Below are 20,402 nucleotides of genomic sequence, written 5' to 3'. Positions count from 1 at the left end.
TTAAATGTTAATGATTTCACGTGAGAATTGGAGGAGTGGAGAAAAGTTGATAAACTTGTTTGGGAAGTAACACTTGGCAATAATATCTTGTTCATTTTTGCAATCAATGACCACAAAATTGGAGGGTAATCAATGGACGGGCATGAATATAAGTGGGCATGAGAGTTGGTCATGAATGAGGTGGAAGAGAAAGAAATTAATAAAAAAAAATGTGATGACCACTATGTCAATGGTCATCCATTAACTATACTCTAAACCGGGGTCTTCACTCTAAACCGAGTTTAATTTGCTTCTAAATATTTTGGTATACTTAATTAAAAACCTTCAGTCCTTCACCTATTAACACCTTCACCTTTATTAATTAAGCAATCATGAAAAAAATTGTCTCATACTCTAAATTACTCGACACCCACTTCTTAGTTCTTACCACCAGTTAGCTTCAGTTGGGACTACGCCAGAATCGCCTTCATGACGGTTGTTCTTGGGGCGAATAGAGGGCCTCCACTCCAACTCCGGCGAGCAACCGTTTGATGGAGCATCGTCTACAAAACTCCAAGTCAGTAATTATTTTCTCCCTAATTTATATCTTTAATTTCTGTTTTTATTAGATGAATTTAATCTTTTGTCATTTACTATTAATCTTTGTATTTGTTCTAGTTTTTTGTGTGTGTTTGATTTTTGATGATTTGGGAATTGGAAAATAGAAATGGGGTTTTCATAAATGTTGAGGAACATATGATTGAGCAATTTTGAGATGGGGTTGCCAAATTATTGGGTAATTGTGTTTGTAATCTGTGGAATAGGAATCGAGAGCCGAGTAACTTTGCTTAGACTTCGATTTTTCTGGGGTTTAAGTTATCTTTAAATCCCTCTTAGCTAACTTAGTTTTAGAGTTGAACTTTCATAAACCTACTCTTGCTTACTGCTTAGTTGCCTTGCTTAATTGTTGTTGATTTCAACTTTCTTATAGATGTGAAGATCGAACTTTGGATTTAGTTACCCACAATTATTGGAACGGCCAATTTGGATTAGTTTAGTGTGCTTGAAAATTTTAATGCTGAAACTGCATTTTCTTGAATGGCTTGTATAAATATTTAGTTGTTTAGAGTGTATTGGCATGGAAAATCAATTGTTGAATGATGGTTTTGATACTTATATACAGATGTACTTGTTTTAAGGTGTTATATTCAAATAGTATTAAATAAGGTCAAATGCATTAGGAATCCTATAACCTTGGCGCAAAGTGTAGGGATGATGCACGCACAATGGCTGTGGAAAATACAAGCGTAATATTCTGGTGAAAAATAAGCTGCTGTCATGCTGTGAACCTTTTTGTATCTCCTCTATGATATTTTAAAAATGTCTTACCTTTATCGCATTAGCACATTTCTTATACACAGTATACACACAGCTGTAAATTGGTTCCATAATATGTAAAGTTGTGAACACAACAAGAATATTTCTTTAAATATGTATAGAGTGTGATGAAATAAGTGATATTTCAAATGAATTTTGTTTATTTTTATAATTCTATTACTAGGAAAGAAAACCATGACCTCAAGAAGTTCCATTCTGAATCACCCTTTTGGATGTATTTAACAACTTATAGATATAAGGAAGCAATAGAAACATGAACACCATGAAGGCATGAAATCCTAGCCCTAGTCCTACTGTGGCAACACAATAGCTTACCTCCGGCCTAGCCAAAGAAAACTCCCGATAGCCCTTAAAAGGGAGCAGACCAGTAGACCACCATGCTCTGTTGACTGATATGAGCACTCTCAGATTCTCAATTCTAGTTCATAAAGGCCAATCCCAAAAGTTAATGCTAGTATACTACCTATGTCACTAGATACAACTTAGGCCTAAACTAAGGTTAAAAAAGCTGAGCTAAAGAAACCAGACCTAACTATTTACTAAGATAAAAGGATTATAAATACGGAGGGAAAATAAAAATCAGACCTAACTAATTACACAAGGCCATTGGTTTTGTTCCGTGCGTCAAAGATAGAGAGAAGAGGACAAGAGGAAGGGATTCATTTGACTCCTATACCCATTGGCCCCTTAAGAGTATCAACACTCGTGGTATAATTTTATACCACGGCGTAAAAACTCATCAAAAACATGCAATTTTTTACTACATTGGTGGTATAAAACTATACCATTTGATGGTATATACCATCCCATGGTAAACAATTGCTTTGGTCCCCGTAAAACATGAACAAACCAGGTCACGCCATGTGGCCTGGTGATCATGTATTTTTTTTTTTTTTTTTTTTTTTTTTTTTTTTTTTTCAATTGCATTTTAAGAAAAAATTTTAAAGTAAAAAATTATGAAAAAATTACCATTGTTCATAATTTTTCAAGAGCTACACATAGACACCCATATTGATATAGTTTTATATATTTTTCGAATTCACTTTTTAATACATAAATTGCTTATTTTATTTAATTAACTTTACAAACATTAATTAGTTATTTCCAATAATAAAATGAAATATAATTATAATTAAATTAAGTGTATTATTAATACAAATAGGAGAGAGAAAGTGTGAAGGTAAACTATTTTTATACCATGGGTGGGATGATTTTTGGAGAAAATATATTGTATTGTGGTAGATGTGGAGGACTAAGAAAGTGGTAGAGAGAGAGGGATGGTATAAATTTTTATACCATGAGTGATGATGGTCTAAAGGAGATCCTGCTTGCAAGAAGCCGTGCTGCTTTGATATAGCTGCTGTGGTTTGCTGTCTAATTAATTTTCAGTATAAACCCTTATTTGATATGAAACGTTAGTTCGTTTTTAAGATTGCCATTGATTTTCATTTCTATCATCAATTTGTTAGTTGTATTTTAATTCTTGGTACATGCAATCTATACTTGTGGTAATCTGAATGAGTTACTTGCATTTCAATTCCAGTTTCTTACCAAGTATTAATTTTTTTATGATTTTGTAGTGTTCTTTGCATCTTGTTTTAGATTCAATCACATTGATAATTCACTGGCTTTGGTTTATTTTTTTGGTTGTCTGTTTTTGGTCTCATTTGAGCAATAGTACTCACTGAGTCATTGGTGATGCATGTAGTAATAACAGTTGCTTATGACTCATATGTGTAGCAATTTTAGGGGGCCTATTTTTTTTTGGTCTATTTGCTTGCTTGATGCTGCTCAGGTTATAGGCATTCTCTTTGTTAATTTTGCGACTTGTGTTGAGCTTTTTGCTTTGAGCTATTTAGAGTATGGTGGTGTATAAAGTTTGGATAGCTCTTCTTTTCCGTATTCTTTTATTGCCACAATATTGGAGAATAATACTCAAGGGTGTAAGATTTCTTGTTATGTGGATGAAGCTTTCTTGTTCTTGATGAGAGTTCCTTAATTGTTGTTTTTCCTCTTGTTGTGGTTAACATTTATTTTTTTTCCCCAATACTTTGGAGAACTGTTGAATGTATGATGTCAGGGTAGTGTTTTATCTACTCTTGTGTATAAACTTGGTAAGTTCCATGTTATAATTCATATCTTCATTAGACATTTGCTGAATTTACTTTCCAGAAGCAATGGTTTTGCTTCTTACAGAGAAGAACTACTATTTAAAAATGATTGCTAGCTGTTTGCAACTTTATTTTTTCTAGCAGCCTTATTTTTGCAAAGAATGTGATTTTTGGTAAGAGTCTTCTAATATAATGAGGAAGCCAAGTAAGAACTACATGTTTATATATTAAGGAAAGCGTAAATGTTAAGTTTCTTTTGTGACTAGCACTAACAGAGATACTTATTTGTTCATGACAGGAGTTAAATACTGTTATATCAATGTTTGCTCTTCCATCGTGCCATTTTTCTCATATATTGTCAGTCTAACTTCGCTAATATGTTTGCAGGTAAAAGTTAGTTTACTTTTGACGGGTCAACTACAAAGATTTTTAGTATGAGGAGTACGTTTCACCTACTGCTGGAAATAATGTTCTTCCTTGTGCATGCCACATTCTCCTTCATGGTTGTCTCCTAGAGAGTTGTTTATATTCTGGATTGAGCCCTTTTTACCTTGGAACGTTAAGTGGAAACAAAATATCAAACATACTGGGTGCAATAAATTAGTTGCTGATATTGAAAACTCTAGGAAGAGCATAAAAAACATTTGAAACTGTGGAAAGATTGATGTTTCATCCTTTTCTCACATCTCTAAAGGAATGCATTAGTCATGGTGATCTCGGTAAAGCATTTAGAGCCTTCTCTTTGATCCAACTTCATTTCACTGCTTCTGCTGCACACGATCAAATCTTAGAGCCAATATATTCCCTACTTATAGCTTGTTCAAAACACAAGTCACTTCAACAGGGTAGGCAGCTCCATTCCCAGATCATATGTTTGGGTCTTGATCAACATAGTCTATTACTGCCTAAGCTTGTCACTTTATACTCAACTTTTAATCTATTGCCTGAGGCACATTTGATAGCGGAAGAATCTAGTGTTTTGGATCCTTTGGTTTGGAATATCCTTATATCTGCATATGTAAGAAATGGACTCTCAAATAAAGCTCTGTGTACTTACAGGCAAATGTTCAATTTTGGGATCAGACCGGATGAATTTACTTATCCATCTGTGCTAAAGGCATGTGGTGAGCAATTAGATCTTGGTTTTGGTAAGGAAGTCCATAGCTCCATTTTGGTCAGCAATTATGGGGAGTCAATTTGTGTTCGAAATGCATTGATCTCCATGTATGGTAAATGTGGCGATGTTGGCGTTGCTCGTGTCTTGTTCGATAACTTGCCCAATAAGGATGGATATTCATGGAATTCTATGATATCTGGATATGCTTCCAAGGGTATGTGGGAAGAGGCATTTGTGCTGTTTGAGAAGATGCGGCTTGAGGATGTTGAATTAAACATTATAACATGGAACACCATTATTGGTGGGTGTTTGCGAACTGGAAACTATGATAGAGCACTTGATTTGGTTTATCAAATGAGAAGTTGTGCTGTTAAGTTGGATGCTGTTTCAATGGCCAGTGGCTTGAGCGCTTGCTCTCACATAGGATCTATAAAAACAGGGAAAGAGATGCATGCTTTTATTATCCGTGGTGGCTGTGCTAATTTTCTAAATGTTCAGAATGCACTAATTACCATGTATGCCTGGTGTCAAGATCACAGACATGCACATATTATATTCCAACAGATGGAAGAAAAGGATATAATTTCTTGGAATTCGATACTCTCAGGTTATGCACATTATGGAAAATATGAAGAAGCCTCCTTTCTCTTTAGGGAAATGTTGCTTTGTGGCTTTAGACCAAATTATGTTACTGTAGCCAGCATTCTTCCCTTGTGTGCTCGAGAAGCTAATCTGCAACATGGAAAAGAACTCCACTGCTTCATCATCAAGCGTCAAGATTTCAGTGAGTATTTGTTATTATGGAATGCCCTGGTAGAGATGTATGCAAGAACATCAAGGATTTCAGAGGCTCAAACAGTGTTTAATTTTTTGACTAGGAAGGATATTGTTACATATACTTCTTTAATAACTGGCTATGGTATTCTAGGAGAGGGAGAAGTTGCATTGAAACTATTTGAAGAGATGAATAGTTCTGGAATCAAACCTGATCTTATTAGTTTGGTTGCAGTTTTGTCAGCATGTAGCCACTCTGGTCTCGTGATTCAGGGTCAGTTGCTGTTTGAAAAAATGTGGAGTGTGTATGGCATAAGACCCTGTTTGGAACACTATGCATGCATGGTGGATCTTTTTGGTAGGGCTGGGTTGCTTAAGAAAGCAGAAGAGATCATTAGAACAATGCCTTTTGAACCAAGTGCTGATATGTGGGCTACTCTAATCGGGGCATGTCAAATCCATCGGAATATAGATTTAGGAGAGTGGGCAGCTGAGAAACTGTTGGCATTGAGGCCCAGAAATCCAGGGTACTATGTGTTAATTGCTAATATGTACGCTGCTGCTAGTTGTTGGGACAAACTGGCAAGAGTTCGAACATATATGAGGGACTTAGGGTTGCTTAAGTCCCCAGGTTGTGCTTGGGTTGATTTAGGAAATGGTTTCGAACCTTTCTTGGTAGGGGATTCATCCATGGAACTATCACATGAGATATATCCCATACTGGAAGGATTAACTGAGAATATGAAAGATGCTGGATATTTTGATGTGTTTGTTATAGATTATGAGGGTTTTGAGGAGTAAGGTGGAAGTATTACTAGTGCCAAAATTTACCAATCAGTTGCGATATTGATGGAGCTATCTGGCGCACAAGCTGGGGAAACAAATCATCTTTGTGATAACTGCTTTTGATCATTACTCTCCGTATGAGACAATTTTAACTCAATGTATCCTATAATCTCATCTGAGACAATTTATACGGGCTTCAGTATGTTTTATAACCTGGTTCACAATGATATTTTGCAGTCGCACAGAAGAAATTCAATAGAAGTTGCATCAGGGATGGATTGCAATACTTCATTCTTTGACAGGTTGGTGAATTGCCTAGCTTTTCCCAGTTGATGTTTTGTCATTCTACCCTTGAAAGATTTGTTCTAGGAATAATTAATAGCTATCTCAACTATAGTCAGACTACAAAAATTAATCCTTATTTGTGTTATTCCACAGTAGTCAGGGTCTGCAATGAAGTGATATTAGGGGAAAGGGGCATTTTAAACAAAATCCTTATATTTATTTATTTTTTTATTTTGAATTGAGACAAAATCCTTGTAATTATGTAACTAGTAATGGGAAGCTTAGGAAGTAAGTTAGAGAAGAAATGCTATAAATAAGAGAATATTAGGGAAGAGATCAGTATGTTGAATATTTTTGGATGTTTGGGTTAGCTTTAGAGAGCTAAATTGGGAGAGAATCCACCTTTAGGAAGTGGAATTATCGTACAATAGTGCTCTAATTCAGTTTATTAATCAAAAAATCATCATCATCCTATTTTCTGCCATGTATTGATGCTTAAGCTATGTTAATTTATAGCAGTGTCTTCTCAAAATGATCTGGTGACTTGAACTGGTTTAGCAAGTTAGTTGGCCACATGGCACAATATTATTGGCTCCCTATATTATGTTCCTAAAAATAGTCTTCCCTCATGGAATTCACATCTCTCTTCCCCACTTCCCCAGTCCCCTTCTCATTTCCTGGCAACCATCCTTCCCTGGAAAAATTATTGTCCAATTATTACTGTGTCCTTACCTGACCTTTCATTTATGCGCCACTGCCTACCACCTCCTCCCCCTGTAATTATCCATTCTTAGCATCGTGTGAACAAATTAGTCGTCATTCCTTTCTACTAAGATTTGAGTGCCACCCCTAGCTAATTATTTGGTCTTTTTTATCCTCAATTTTTAATTTTATTTTCTTTGTTTCCTCATCGAACATCATTGAAGACTATTATGCCCCAACCGTATTTCCAAATTATCTTAAACTTGGCTTCAAATTCCATTGGTTGTGCTCAAAAACTCAATTATATTATAAAACTAAAAACAGCTGTATTGGATAGGGAATATGGGTTTAGTATTGAAAAAATAACAATTTTTTTAAAAAATAAAATATTATTTGCGATGATACATTTCCATAAAAACTTAAAAAATCTTGAACCAGTGCTGCATCTCTTCATGACATGCATGTATACTTTTGATAGAAATATGTAGCTCTTTGTTGACCTCAGAGTTAGCTGCAAAACAAAGGTTTGTTAATCTTTTTGTTAACAGTACCTGTTATCTGTCCTGTGATTCCCATTATGTTCTTAAAGGCTTGCTGGTGTCCAATGAATGATACAGAGTTGGATGGTGCTGATTTTTTCTGTTTTACTGGTTAATTTAATCTTTCTCAAATATCAGCAGAGATGGTAGGCAAATTGCTGTCAGCAAATATCCTGGAGCAGCACCAATGCCAAAGTTCTTTGTGCTAGTAATGCTGCATGGTTAGCTCCCTGGACCGTTGAAGAAGTTGTGGTGCCAGTCCTATTTCATAAAATCAATGGCCTATGCTCACGATGTGTCTGCCTATGCTTCCAAGGGGTTTTTCTACCATTACCTCACCCAGGCTGAAGAACATGTCTAAAGTCCCAATACCCAAGTTTGCTTTCTGGATATGGCATGGGTGGTATACTGGTATGTCTGACAACTGACTAGTGTTATAACATGCACTTGAAGTTTTTTACAAATATTCTCCCAACAAGTATTTATCTGAGATTTTTATGGTGGAAATTTGTTTAAGTTGGATTGAAAATTGCCAAGGGACTCTACTTTTACACTTCAAAAACTGCTTGATAACTACCAGGTCATAATCCAAACAGATGGACCCTTTAAGGCTGAAAAATGGTACAGCAGCAGTGGCTTGGGTAGCTCTATCCTCAGTTACGGGGTTCTTTGCTGCAGAAGGGACACAGAGAAGCAGGAAGTCAAGGACAGCACTGCAAACTGAAGCAACAGCACTACAAACTGATGCAACATGCTTTAAAGCAATATGGAGTAAGGAATGAACTTGAAAGGCTACAAGTAATCGAGGACTCCACAAATATTGTAGCAGGCTTCCATAACATGATAAAGACATCAATTGACATCACAAATACAATTAACCAAGATCAGAGAAGAGGCAAAAAAATAGGGAAAGTTGTGCCCTGATCAAAGTAGCCTTGCCCCTTGCCATTCAAGATGCTCTTATAAACTCAAAAGAGTATATTTCTATTACACCTTCTGAGTTGGAAGCCTTTTGACAACTCCAACACCAGGCTGCTTGGAGGCATGAACACTTAACCTGCTTAACATATTCATGTCGGACACACCATCTACATTCATGACACTTGGAAGATATTAAGTTGATACAAAAATTGATTGATGGCTTTTTTTTTTTTTTTTTTTTTTTTTTGAAACTAAATTGATCAAATTTGATTGATCACTTAATTAAAATATCATGTTAATAATATCGTTATGCGTACAATGAAGTTTATTCAAATCCTTTTTTTTTAATAGAGTAACATTATTTCATTAATACAAAGTAATGTGACATGAATTTTATTCCATTGTGTTTTAGTAAAGTTAATTCGTTGATGAAAAAAAGTCATGTAACATCTACAAAAGGAATTTGTAGTCTTTTTAGTTTCTATTTATTAAAAATATTAAAAATAAAAAATACAATTAATAAAGAAAGTAACTCACCTTTTTTTATTTAAATACTCGTATAAATTTTACATTGGTTGTAAAATTACCAAAAATATGATCAAGGAAAAATTGCCCCTATTAATCTCAACTTTGCCTCATCCGCCAATAATAATCCCTACTTTCGATTATTCACCATCACTTCCAACTTTAGGGGGGATTAATTTCTATTGCACCCAAATGACTTGCAACCGGTCAATCAGGTAAACATTTGTGAATTAGATTTTTTTGCACACTAGTCAATATGTAATTGGTTGAAAAAAATAGAGAAAATAAAAAATATATATATAAAAAAAAAATTTAAATTTCCTAAAACTAACCCAGCACCTGCCCCACCTCCACCACCACACCATCACCACCGACGCACACCCTCCCCACCACAAGCATTCCCTTCCTAGCCATTACTACCGGAAAACCATCACAGGCCTAAACGACCGTTTTCCCACCAAAATTGGCCCCAAAGCAACCCCCTCCCCAAAATCGACCACGAAAATTGGCCACAAATGGGCGAAATCGGCCGATGTTGGAGGAGCTGAATAGTTGATTTCAACCTTAAACCAGCCGATTTCGGCCGTTTGTGGCCGATTATTGCCGGTGGTTAGGAGAAGGGGTGAAATTCGAGGGAGGGGAAGGGGATTTTTGGGGGTGGGGGAAGGGAAGGGGTGGATTTCGAGGGAGGGGGAAGACTGGGCGCCGTTTTCTGGCTATGGGGGAGGGGTTTTCGGGGATGGGGCCGATTTTCCGGCAGGGTGGGGGTGGGGGTGTGGTGTTTTCCGAGATAGGGGTGGGGGCTGGGTGTGGTGGCAGCTGCTGGGCATGGGTGGTTTTTAGGGTTTTTTTTTTTTTTTTTTTAAAGTTTTAAGCCAATTATAGGCTGACACGTGTCTTGTAACCTGTAATATTAGGTTGGATGACCGGTTGGGTGCAATAGAAGTTAATAGGGTATAAAGTTGGGAGTGATGGTAAATAATCGAAAGTAAGGATTATTATTGGCAGACGAGGCAAAATTGGAATTAATGGTGGCAATTTTTCCTATGATTAAAATTATCTTGACATAACTAAGTGTTACCTATGTATTTTTTTTAACAGAATAAAGATGCTAATTTAAAAATAGTAAAAATCAAATCTAGTGTGTTTGCAAAGGTAATCATACTATCCTTATTAAAATTATCGTACTTTAAACTTAAATTTTCCCACTCTAAATTGGCTAAAATTACCCCAAGATAAATAAGAGTTACCTTTGATTATTTCCGTTGATTTTTTTGTTTATTCAATTACTCCTAATTGCCCAAAGGAAGGAACCCTCTCCGGCACTTGGGCAATTTGAGCACCATCAAATAACTTAACCATCTTGTCGCACCCACACTGACAGGAGTGTTATACTAATAAGCAATAAAACAGAAATAACTTATCTCTTGATGCGTGAACCAAACTGACAATAGCCGCGTCGTGGAGAACCACTGACCTAAAAGACGATTCCGCGCTACCTCCCGGTGCAGTAGACAATTGCGGTCGCCCTCCAGGGTAAGCACGGCGCCGGAGTTTATGTGCACTCACAAACCCGACTGGAACTCAGAATACTTGCCCAGAAAACAGAACAGAAAGAACATGTATTTAGATAAGTTTAGAGAAGAGAGAAGACTGATTGTGTCGTGTGTTTTGGCTAAGAAAACCACCGAATATTTATAGGGTGAAGAGAAAAAACGGAAAGCATGAAAGGTGGGAAGAATCTGGCCAAGAAAACGACCAGATTAATCTGGTCAGTCAACAACTGAGGCAAGAAACAAGGAATTAATCAGTCAGCTACAATCAAGGAATTAATGGCTGATTAATTCTCACAACAGTCAGAAAAGAATAAACCCAACAGACAAAAAGGAATATTCTGTTTAACAAAGAAAAGGGAAATAAAATTTCTCCAAAAAGATAACAAGGACCCACGCCCGCGCATCGCATTCCCCAAGACCCCACCCCAAGTCCCAAGTCCCGAGGCCCGAGCCCGACCCGACCCGGCTCGGCTCGGCGCGCGCGCGCGCGCGTGTGTGTGTGGAGTAACACACACCTCCAACTCACTCAACTAAGTAGTGCTAAAGCACTACATTATAAAAACAAGGAAAAACCTTCCTCCCCAATCAATGTGGGACTTTTTCCCCATCCATTTATTTCTCTCTCTCTTTCTCTCTTATTTTTCCCAACACTCTTGTTTTATATCAAGAACTTCCAACAATCCCCCACAGGTTCGAAGATATGAAAAAGAAAGAAAGGAAAAATGAATTCTGGGCAAAACAAAACAATTGCATAAGTGTCAATGTCTCGCGACTTGAATTAACACATAGTGGACATCAAGCTATGATCCCTCACCTAACAAGTGACCTTCGTCTTGAACTCAATAGGGAGTTAGGGACCCGTCACTTTGAGCCACACAATTGAACATGTATAATATTCTGAAATTCCGCGAATAAAGATGACGCATTATACTGGCCATACGTCCAGCCTGGATGCTCATAGGTGCTCTAGAGTATAAGCCCACGAAATACTCATAGGAAGCGGCCACACTTCCACACCTAAGTAGGTGAACTCCATCAAGTGTGAGCTACAACACACCTCCAAAAATATGGATATGGGTTCATTAAGAGCCGTATGCTCAACCTCCTTCTCATATGTAGCTAAGCACAAAACAAACATCTAGAGATGGACAAATAAAATGAAAATGTGCTTCCGAATTATTACATAACGTTCCCCTTTGAACTCATAGTGAGTAGGAGTTCATTATTTCACAATTCATACAACGGGCTTTAGCCCCATCTCTTCCGATGTTTCCAAAACTAGTTTTTTACATAGGCCTTTAGTTAACGGATCCGCAATGTTCTTTTCGGACTTAACATAGTCTAGTGATATCACCCCTTCAGACAACAAATTTCTGACGGCTTTATGCCTCAGACGGATGTGTCTCTTCTTCCCATTATAGGCATGGTTGTGTGCAACAGCAATAGCAGCTTGCGAATCACAATGAAGTGCAACTGAAGGAGCTGGCTTCCCCCACAGTGGAATATCTGCAAGCATGTTCCTCAACCATTCTGCCTCATGACCTGCCAATTCAAGAGCAATAAACTCAGATTCCATAGTAGACATAGCAGTACAAGATTGCTTACAAGATTTCCAGGATACGGCTCCACCCCCAAGGGTGAAGACATAGCCACTAGTGGAGTTAACTTCATCATTATCGGATACCCAGTTGGCATCACAAAAACCCTCCAAAACTCCAGGAAATTTGGAGTAGTGCAAACCCCAATCCATAGTACCCTTAAGGTACCTAAGCAACCTCCTTAGAGCAATCCAATGATCACTGCTTGGATTATGAGTGTACCTGCTCAACCTACTAACAGAATAAGCAATGTCAGGTCTAGTGTAGTTCATAAGAAACATAACACTACCAATAATTCTAGCATATTCAGACTGATTAACTGGATTACCATTATTTTTCTTTAAGTGGAAACTTAGGTCATAGGGAGTCTTAACTGGATCGACATTAAATGAGTCAAACTTTTTAAGAAGTTTTTCAACATAGTGTGACTGATTCAGACAGATGCCATTTGGAGTCCTCTTGATTTTTACTCCCAAAATCACATCTGCCTCACCCATGTCTTTCATTTCAAAATTCGAACTCAAAAACTGTTTTGTCTCATTTACACGATCCAAGTTAGTCCCAAAAATCAACATATCATCCACATAAAGACAAATAATTACACACCCATGACTATCATGCTTAAAATAAACACAAGAGTCACCTTCATTAACATGAAAACCATTACCAGTCATAGTCTTATCGAATTTGTCATGCCATTGCTTTGGAGCTTGTTTAAGCCCATACAATGACTTGACTAACTTACAAACCTTCTCCTCTTGTCCTGGAACAACGAACCCTTCAGGTTGGACCATGTAAATCTCCTCATCCAAGTCACCATTCAAAAATGCAGTTTTGACATCCATTTGATGAACAACAAGACCAAAAATGCAAGCAAGAGCAATTAAAGTCCTAATGGTTGCAATTTTAGTAACAGGAGAGTAAGTATCAAAATAATCAATGCCAAACTTTTGAGTAAAACCCCTTACCACTATCCTTGCCTTATACTTGTCTATGGATCCATCGGCCTTTAATTTTTTCCGAAAGATCCATTTACAAGTAATGGGCTTACAACCTCTAGGAAGTTCAACCAATTCCCAAGTGTTATTATTGAGAATTGATTGTAATTCACTATCAATTGCTTCTTTCCAAAATACAACATCAACTGACCTCATTGCCTCATCATAGGTTCTTGGATCATCTTCCAAAACAAAAATATGCACAAAATCATCATCAATTAAGGAAGATTCAGATAAATAAGAAGTAATAAAATCAGGACCAAAACTATTTTCCTTTCTTGCCCTTTTGCTTCTCCTTGGCTCCAAAACAGAATCATCGTTAGTAATAGGAGCATTAGAAATAGGTAAACTAACAGAACTACTAGCATGCAATTCACTATCATTAGAAGGAGACATTTTCAAAGGAAAAATGTTCTCAAAGAACTCAGCATCTCTTGCTTCAATGATATGACCACCTGCATAAGAATTGTTAGCACCTTTAACAAAGAAACGATAAGCTGCACTTTGATAAGTATAGCCAATAAAAATAGCATCAACAGTTTTGGGACCAATCTTATCCCTCTTGAAGCTAGGTATGCCTACTTTTGCTAGGCACCCCCACACTTTCAAGTATTTCAGGTTTGGCGCTCGACCTTTCCATATTTCGTATGGAGTCTTGTCAAGCTTCTTGTGAGGAACCCTGTTCAAAACATGACAAGCAGAAAGAATAGCCTCCCCCCACATGTTATTAGGAAGCCCAGAACTAATAAGCATAGAATTCATCATATTCTTTAAAGTTCTATTTTTCCTTTCAGCTATACCGTTTTGTTCGGGTGAATAGGGAGCCGTCGTCTCATGAACAATGCCAAGTTGCTCACAAAATGCCTTAAGAGTGTCAGGGCTGTACTCCCCACCCCTGTCACTCCTAACCCTCTTGATCTTTTTGTCCAACTGGTTTTCTACCTCAGCTTTATATTTGAGGAACATTTCCTCAGCTTCGTCCTTAGACCTGAGAAGATAAACCATACAAAAACGTGAACAATCATCAACAAAAGTAATATAATACTTTTTACCCCCTCTACTTTCGTGATTATTAAAATCACCTAAGTCACTATGAACAAGTTCTAGTACTTCAGTCTGTCTATCTACTGATTTAAATGGCTTCTTAGTAAATTTGGCTTCAACACAAACTTGACATTTCGAAAAATCAGTTTTAGAAAAACTTGGAATCAAATTTAAGTGTTTAAGCCTTTTAACAGAATCAAAATTAACGTGACCTAATCTAGCATGCCATAAATCAATAGACTCAGCAATATAAGCAGAAGAAGTACTAGCATTCTTATTCATAGTGTCAATTTTAACATCAAGAGTAAAAAGCCCCCCATTACAAAAGCCCTTCCCCACAAATTCCCCATTGTGAGTAAGAACTAATCTATCAGAATCAAAGGAGAGCTTCAGTCCAGCTTTCATGAGCAAACTGCCAGAAATTAAATTCCTGCGCATTTCTGGAACATGCAAAACATTAGTGAGAGTAAGCAATTTTCCAGAAGTGAGAGCGAGAACGATCTTCCCTTTGCCTTGGATAGAAGCAGAAGCTGAGTTGCCCATGAAGACATTTTCACCTTCAACCTTGTCATAGGTAGTGAACATGTCCTTGTTGGCGCAGATGTGCCTGGTAGCTCCAGTGTCAACAATCCACTCAGCAGCATTACCTGTAAAGTTAGCTTCTAAAACAACAGCAACAATAACGTCAGAATCCTCAATAAGATTTGCTTGACTTTGCCCATTCTTCTTCTTGACCCTGCAATCTCTAGCCCTGTGACCAGTCAAACCACACTCATAACAGATTCCCTTAAACTTGTACTTCTGAATTTTCCCATTAGGCTTAAGGTTACTGTTTTTGGCTTTGGACTGGTTGTTTGATTTGGGTTCAACAAGGTTGGCTTTGGCAGAAGAAGAGGAAGGAAAAACAGAAGGGGTTTTGTCTTTGATACGGTTTTCCTCCTCAATTTTGAGGTGGGCAGCAAGTTCCTCTAAGGTTAGGTCTTTCTTTTTGTGCATGAGTTGGTTACGAAAATCCTTCAAAGAGGGAGGGAGAACAATAGCAAGGGTAGTATCACAAATAGACAGACCTTCAGCAGCCATATTAATACAAATACTCTCATAAGCATGAATCTGATCAATAATAGGCTTATCATCAACAACTTGAAAACTTAACCACTTACTAACACAATAACGTTTAGTACCAGCATCATCAGTTCCATATTTTTTCTCTAAAGCATCCCAAATATCCTTAGCATGATAGAAACCCATATAAATATCCAACAGACTATTCGACATATAATGCAACAACATGCCCTTACAAGTTCTATCATCCTTAGAAAACTTAATCTCAGATTCAGACAAATCATCTTTATCAACAGGTTCAACAATATCATCAAGAACATATGCAACATCAATCTGCTCCAAATAAAAATGCATCCTAACAGCCCAACGTTTATAATTCTTTCCATCAAGAGGTTCTAGTTTAGACATATCAGGAACAAGGAATTTGGAAGCCATAATCGTCTTTTAGATTGTTATACTAATAAGCAATAAAACAGAAATAACTTATCTCTTGATGCGTGAACCAAACTGACAATAGCCGCGTCGTGGAGAACCACTGACCTAAAAGACGATTCCGCGCTACCTCCCGGTGCAGTAGACAATTGCGGTCGCCCTCCAGGGTAAGCACGGCGCCGGAGTTTATGTGCACTCACAAACCCGACTGGAACTCAGAATACTTGCCCAGAAAACAGAACAGAAAGAACATGTATTTAGATAAGTTTAGAGAAGAGAGAAGACTGATTGTGTCGTGTGTTTTGGCTAAGAAAACCACCGAATATTTATAGGGTGAAGAGAAAAAACGGAAAGCATGAAAGGTGGGAAGAATCTGGCCAAGAAAACGACCAGATTAATCTGGTCAGTCAACAACTGAGGCAAGAAACAAGGAATTAATCAGTCAGCTACAATCAAGGAATTAATGGCTGATTAATTCTTTAACAAAGAAAAGGGAAATAAAATTTCTCCAAAAAGATAACAAGGACCCACGCCCGCGCATTCCCCAAGACCCCAAGGCCCGAGCCCGACCCGGCTCGGCGCGCGCGCGTGTGTGTGTACACCTCCAACTCACTCAACTAAGTAGTGCTAAAGCACTACATTATAAAAACAAGGAAAAACCTTCCTCCCCAATCAATGTGGGACTTTTTCCCCATCCATTTATTTCTCTCTCTCTTTCTCTCTTATTTTTCCCAACACTCTTGTTTTATATCAAGAACTTCCAACAAGGAGTAACATCATCTTCCAAGGTACTCTTCTCTCTTCTGCTTTCATCAATTTTTTTGTGTGCCAATGTTTTACAACTCATGTGTTTATACTTATACATTAATTCCTATTTTCCGACATGCGTTTTGTTATTTGATCATGAATTCATTAGATTTTTGTTCTAAATTCTTAATATTTTCGACCTTTTTAATCGTCAAGTTATAATTTTTGTTCAAAATCCTACTTGGGTTTTCCTTAACATGTAATTTGATTGTCATATTTGTATTTTCTGGGTATTATATAATGTTTTTGGGTATTTTGTGGCATAGTGCTGATTATTGCAGAGTGTAGCAAGATTTGGACTTTATTTTGGGTATTTGATTTGAGTTGGTGTTTATCCTAGTCTTGTCTTCAATGGATTAAGCTTTGTGCTCATAACCGGTAATCGAAATCTTAGACTTTCTTATACTTGTATTTCACTAGTTGAACACTTGAACAACCTCTTGCCTTCAAAATTTTAAAGGTAAGCCAAGGAAATATAGAAAATTGGGGTACTTAAGTACTGTATGGGTGGTGCATTGTGGAGATAGTATATGATAGTTGAATGATCTTTTAATTCCACGAAGTAGCCTTTCTATTGAATTATGGTCAAGCCGAAGCATTAACACTGTGTTTGGATAAAGAAAGAGGAAGGAAAAGAGGGGGAGGGAGGAGAAGAGGCGGGGAGGGAAAGGGAGGGGAGGGAAGAAGGGTGAGTTTTCCTTCCAAATCTCTCCATTGTTAGAGGGATCATTTTCCTACAATTTAATCCCTCCATTTCTCTTCCCTCCAATTCCCTGCCTTCCTCATTTGTTATCCAAATAAAAGATATCACATCTCTCCATTTCTTTTCTCTTCCGTTCCTTTCCCTCCATTTCCTTCAATCCAAACACACCGTAAGGCAAATTGGGGACCTAATTACTTATGGTCAAGCCGAAGTAGTCTTTCTATTGAATTTCAGTTTAAATGTCTAGCTGAAACATTAAGGCGAATTGGGGACCTGAGTGCTGCTGCCCATGTGGAGAGGGTACATGATAGTGCTTTGTCAAACCGATATGTTCCTTTGAATACTACGGAGTACTGGAGTAGAATTTTGGGGAGATATTAATTAGCGGAGTTCTAAGTCTGCCCAAACTTTCTTACCTTCCATGGTGACTTTTAAGAATCATTTTGTTTGTATACGACTAGATTATTCTTTTTCACTTTTCTATGTGAGGGTTTTTTAGGAGCATAAGTACTTTGTTGGTTTTGTATTATTCTTCATTTCTACTGTGAGGATTGATGATTACACAAAATAATCAAATTTGGTTCATGTAGCCGACCCCACTTATGGGATTAAGGCTTGGATTGATTGATACTGCGAGGATTGTTTTTTTTGTATACAATAATATGGAGTATATCCTCATTTCACTTTCTCTTGCATTAAAGAGTTTCCTTTTCATTCCAATGGGCCAGCAAGGGAAGGTGTGACCAATATGAGAAGATTTACATATCATATTCTTGAGGTCCTTCCCTACGAATGTCTTCAGGAACAAAGTAAACCCATGTGTTGGACCTTGGTGGTTTTGTAATTGATTGCTTTTCTGCTAGATGCTAATATGCCATAGTACTGTATTCCTTACCTCATCCATTCGCTCTTTCTTTCCTTTTATAAAGATTCTGGTGGTTGGTGTTTTACTGTTTTTGTTCCAGTATGGTGACATAGATCAGTAGGTTTCAGTGGAATATTGTGGTCAATTATAAAGAATATTAAGATTGTAAGCTTGTCTCTTAGTGTGTGATATGTACTTGGTTTGATATCCTTCTTTTCTAGACAAAGGACGGCATAATTGAGATATAGAATCGCTGTTTCAATATGTTTGCATGTATGCTAGATGGATGAATTGAGCATTGAGTACAAGCTACAAATGGAGGAGAAGCTTGTGCTTGAATGAGATCAGTGTTATTGCTCTGAAACTAATTTGGACATACTAAAACATATTAATATGTTTTAATATGTGTAAAACGAGAGTTTGTTGCAGAAGCTTTGCTTGGCTGGAATGAGATCAGTGTTGTTGCTCTGAAACTAATTTAGAGGCAGTATTAGGCATATTTTTCCATTTGATATGGTTTTAATAATTTGGGGGAAATAATCTTGGAAGGATTTTGACTATAGCATCTTCAGATTCTGAAATTTACATTAGGCCAAATAATATATTTTCCTCAGTATATACTACGTATTAAGCTTTTGGATTTATCTTGTATAGTTCTTTGTATTTGATTGTATATAATGGATATTGTTGAAGAGATCAAAATGGCCTATTGACTAAGAAGATTCTGCAGTCTTTAGTTTGCATATTATGTTTCAGAACTTTGCGTGAGAACTTTTATAGTCTTTGTTCTTTTCTAGATTTTTTACCCCTGATAATTATCTTCTGCATATATTTTGATTGATTGCAATATTCCTTGCTACTTCCTTCCTACCCCTCTTCCCATTTGTATAATTCAGTTCTCTCTTTGGGACCAATCATCTTTAAGACCACTAAAGCAAGATGACATGAATGCTATGATGAGTAACAAGTGAAGCTGCTGAAATTTTCTTACTTATCTTAAACACTATTTAAGCGAATAACAGATGCACATATTTCTGTATTGATTGAGTGTTTATTGTTTGTTAGCTGATGTTGCATCTTACATGTTCCTGAAAATGGCTTGAATTTTGCTAATGTTGTGGAACAGCTGCTGTTTTGACTTCTTCGTAAATCTTTCTCAACAAATCTGTCTTCTTTCCTAACTTGTTAGGTTGTTAAAAAGCATCACCTGCTTTCATATAATGACAGAAGCCGTAAGCTCTGACATTAGCTCCGAAGTACATCTTGATGAGGAAACTAAGCTAATTTATCGCTGTAAGAAATGCCGTCAAATTGTTGCTTCACAAGAGAGTATAGTTTCACATGAGCAAGGTAAGGGAGAGGAAAGCTTTGGATGGAGAAAGAAGAAGGGTGAGTCCAATTTGTTGCCTGAATGCTCTGCTATATTTGTCGAGCCTTTGAAGTGGATGCAAACAGGTAAGACCGTAAGAGTATTGGCTTAAGTTTTGTCTTTATTATTATTATTTTCAATACAGTAATCATGAATCCAACTTTTGAAGATGCTAAATTTGGTAATTTACTTTTACACCAGTTCAAGAAGGATATGTTTGGGAGAAGCTCTATTGCATGGGGTGCAAGTCTCGATTAGGTTCTTTCAACTGGGCTGGCATGCAATGTAGCTGTGGTGCTTGGGTTAATCCTGCTTTTCAGATTCTGAAAAGCCGAATTGATGAATGCCGAATATGAGTTGTGTTCATAAGCTATGTAGTTGATACTTTGATTTAGTTGAACATAATTGCTTTGAAGCATGTTTGATGTGCCTATTAGATATGCTTCGTATATATGTGTAGGCTTTCAGTGATGCGCTCTGCTGATATGATGTTAATGCTACCACTAATGTTTCTTGTATATTTATTAATCTTATTGTACTTACAACTTCATAAGATTCAAATTCTGCGACTCTACTTTTTATTAGTCTTGCTCATTTTCTACATGATGACTACGACAACGTATTGAGACGGTGCCTATGGTAACTCCAAATGGAAAAAAGTTGCAACAAACCATTTGTGTTGACTTTTAGGAGTCTTTTGTCAAAAAAAAAAAAAGAAAAAAAAGAAGAAAAGTGAGTAGAGTATATTGACTTCAATGCGCTAGGTTGAAACTTAATTTGAAATTTCTTTTACGGGTTTTAGACCAAATGCTCCTAAGTTATTTTTTTTAT

The 20,402-nt window shown here is 37.0% G+C and overlaps 1 protein-coding gene and 1 pseudogene across 5 annotated transcripts; both read left to right on the top strand.

The window, feature by feature from the left end:
- The first annotated feature begins 51 nt into the window (after nt 1-51).
- Nucleotides 52-8,827, top strand: LOC145567383 (pentatricopeptide repeat-containing protein At1g71490 pseudogene; annotated as a pseudogene). 4 transcript variants are annotated; one of them, XR_014095588.1, is made up of 5 exons: nt 52-556; nt 3,876-6,300; nt 6,403-6,467; nt 7,833-8,102; nt 8,272-8,827. The product of XR_014095588.1 is annotated as a pentatricopeptide repeat-containing protein At1g71490 pseudogene, transcript variant X3 (transcript). The 4 variants fall into 4 exon arrangements; XR_014095589.1 differs by having other exon boundaries at nt 7,830-8,102; XR_014095586.1 differs by having other exon boundaries at nt 3,876-6,467.
- Nucleotides 8,828-10,431: 1,604 nt separating this feature from the next.
- On the top strand, nt 10,432-20,133 carry LOC145568559 (putative inactive dual specificity protein phosphatase-like At4g18593). Its single transcript, XM_081627981.1, has 4 exons — nt 10,432-10,525; nt 16,600-16,615; nt 19,392-19,657; nt 19,773-20,133. Exons 3-4 carry the CDS (start codon nt 19,423-19,425, stop codon nt 19,925-19,927), a joined length of 390 nt encoding a protein of 129 aa, XP_081484107.1. The 5' UTR covers nt 10,432-10,525; nt 16,600-16,615; nt 19,392-19,422; the 3' UTR covers nt 19,928-20,133.
- Nucleotides 20,134-20,402: the final 269 nt, after the last annotated feature.

The sequence above is a fragment of the Chenopodium album genome, chromosome 11 (genome assembly GCF_948465745.1).
Source record: "Chenopodium album chromosome 11, dcCheAlbu1.1, whole genome shotgun sequence".
NCBI classification, from domain to species: domain Eukaryota; kingdom Viridiplantae; phylum Streptophyta; class Magnoliopsida; order Caryophyllales; family Amaranthaceae; genus Chenopodium; species Chenopodium album.
The sequence above is the reverse complement of the archived record's forward strand: the minus strand, read 5'-3'. Positions and strand labels throughout refer to the sequence as shown.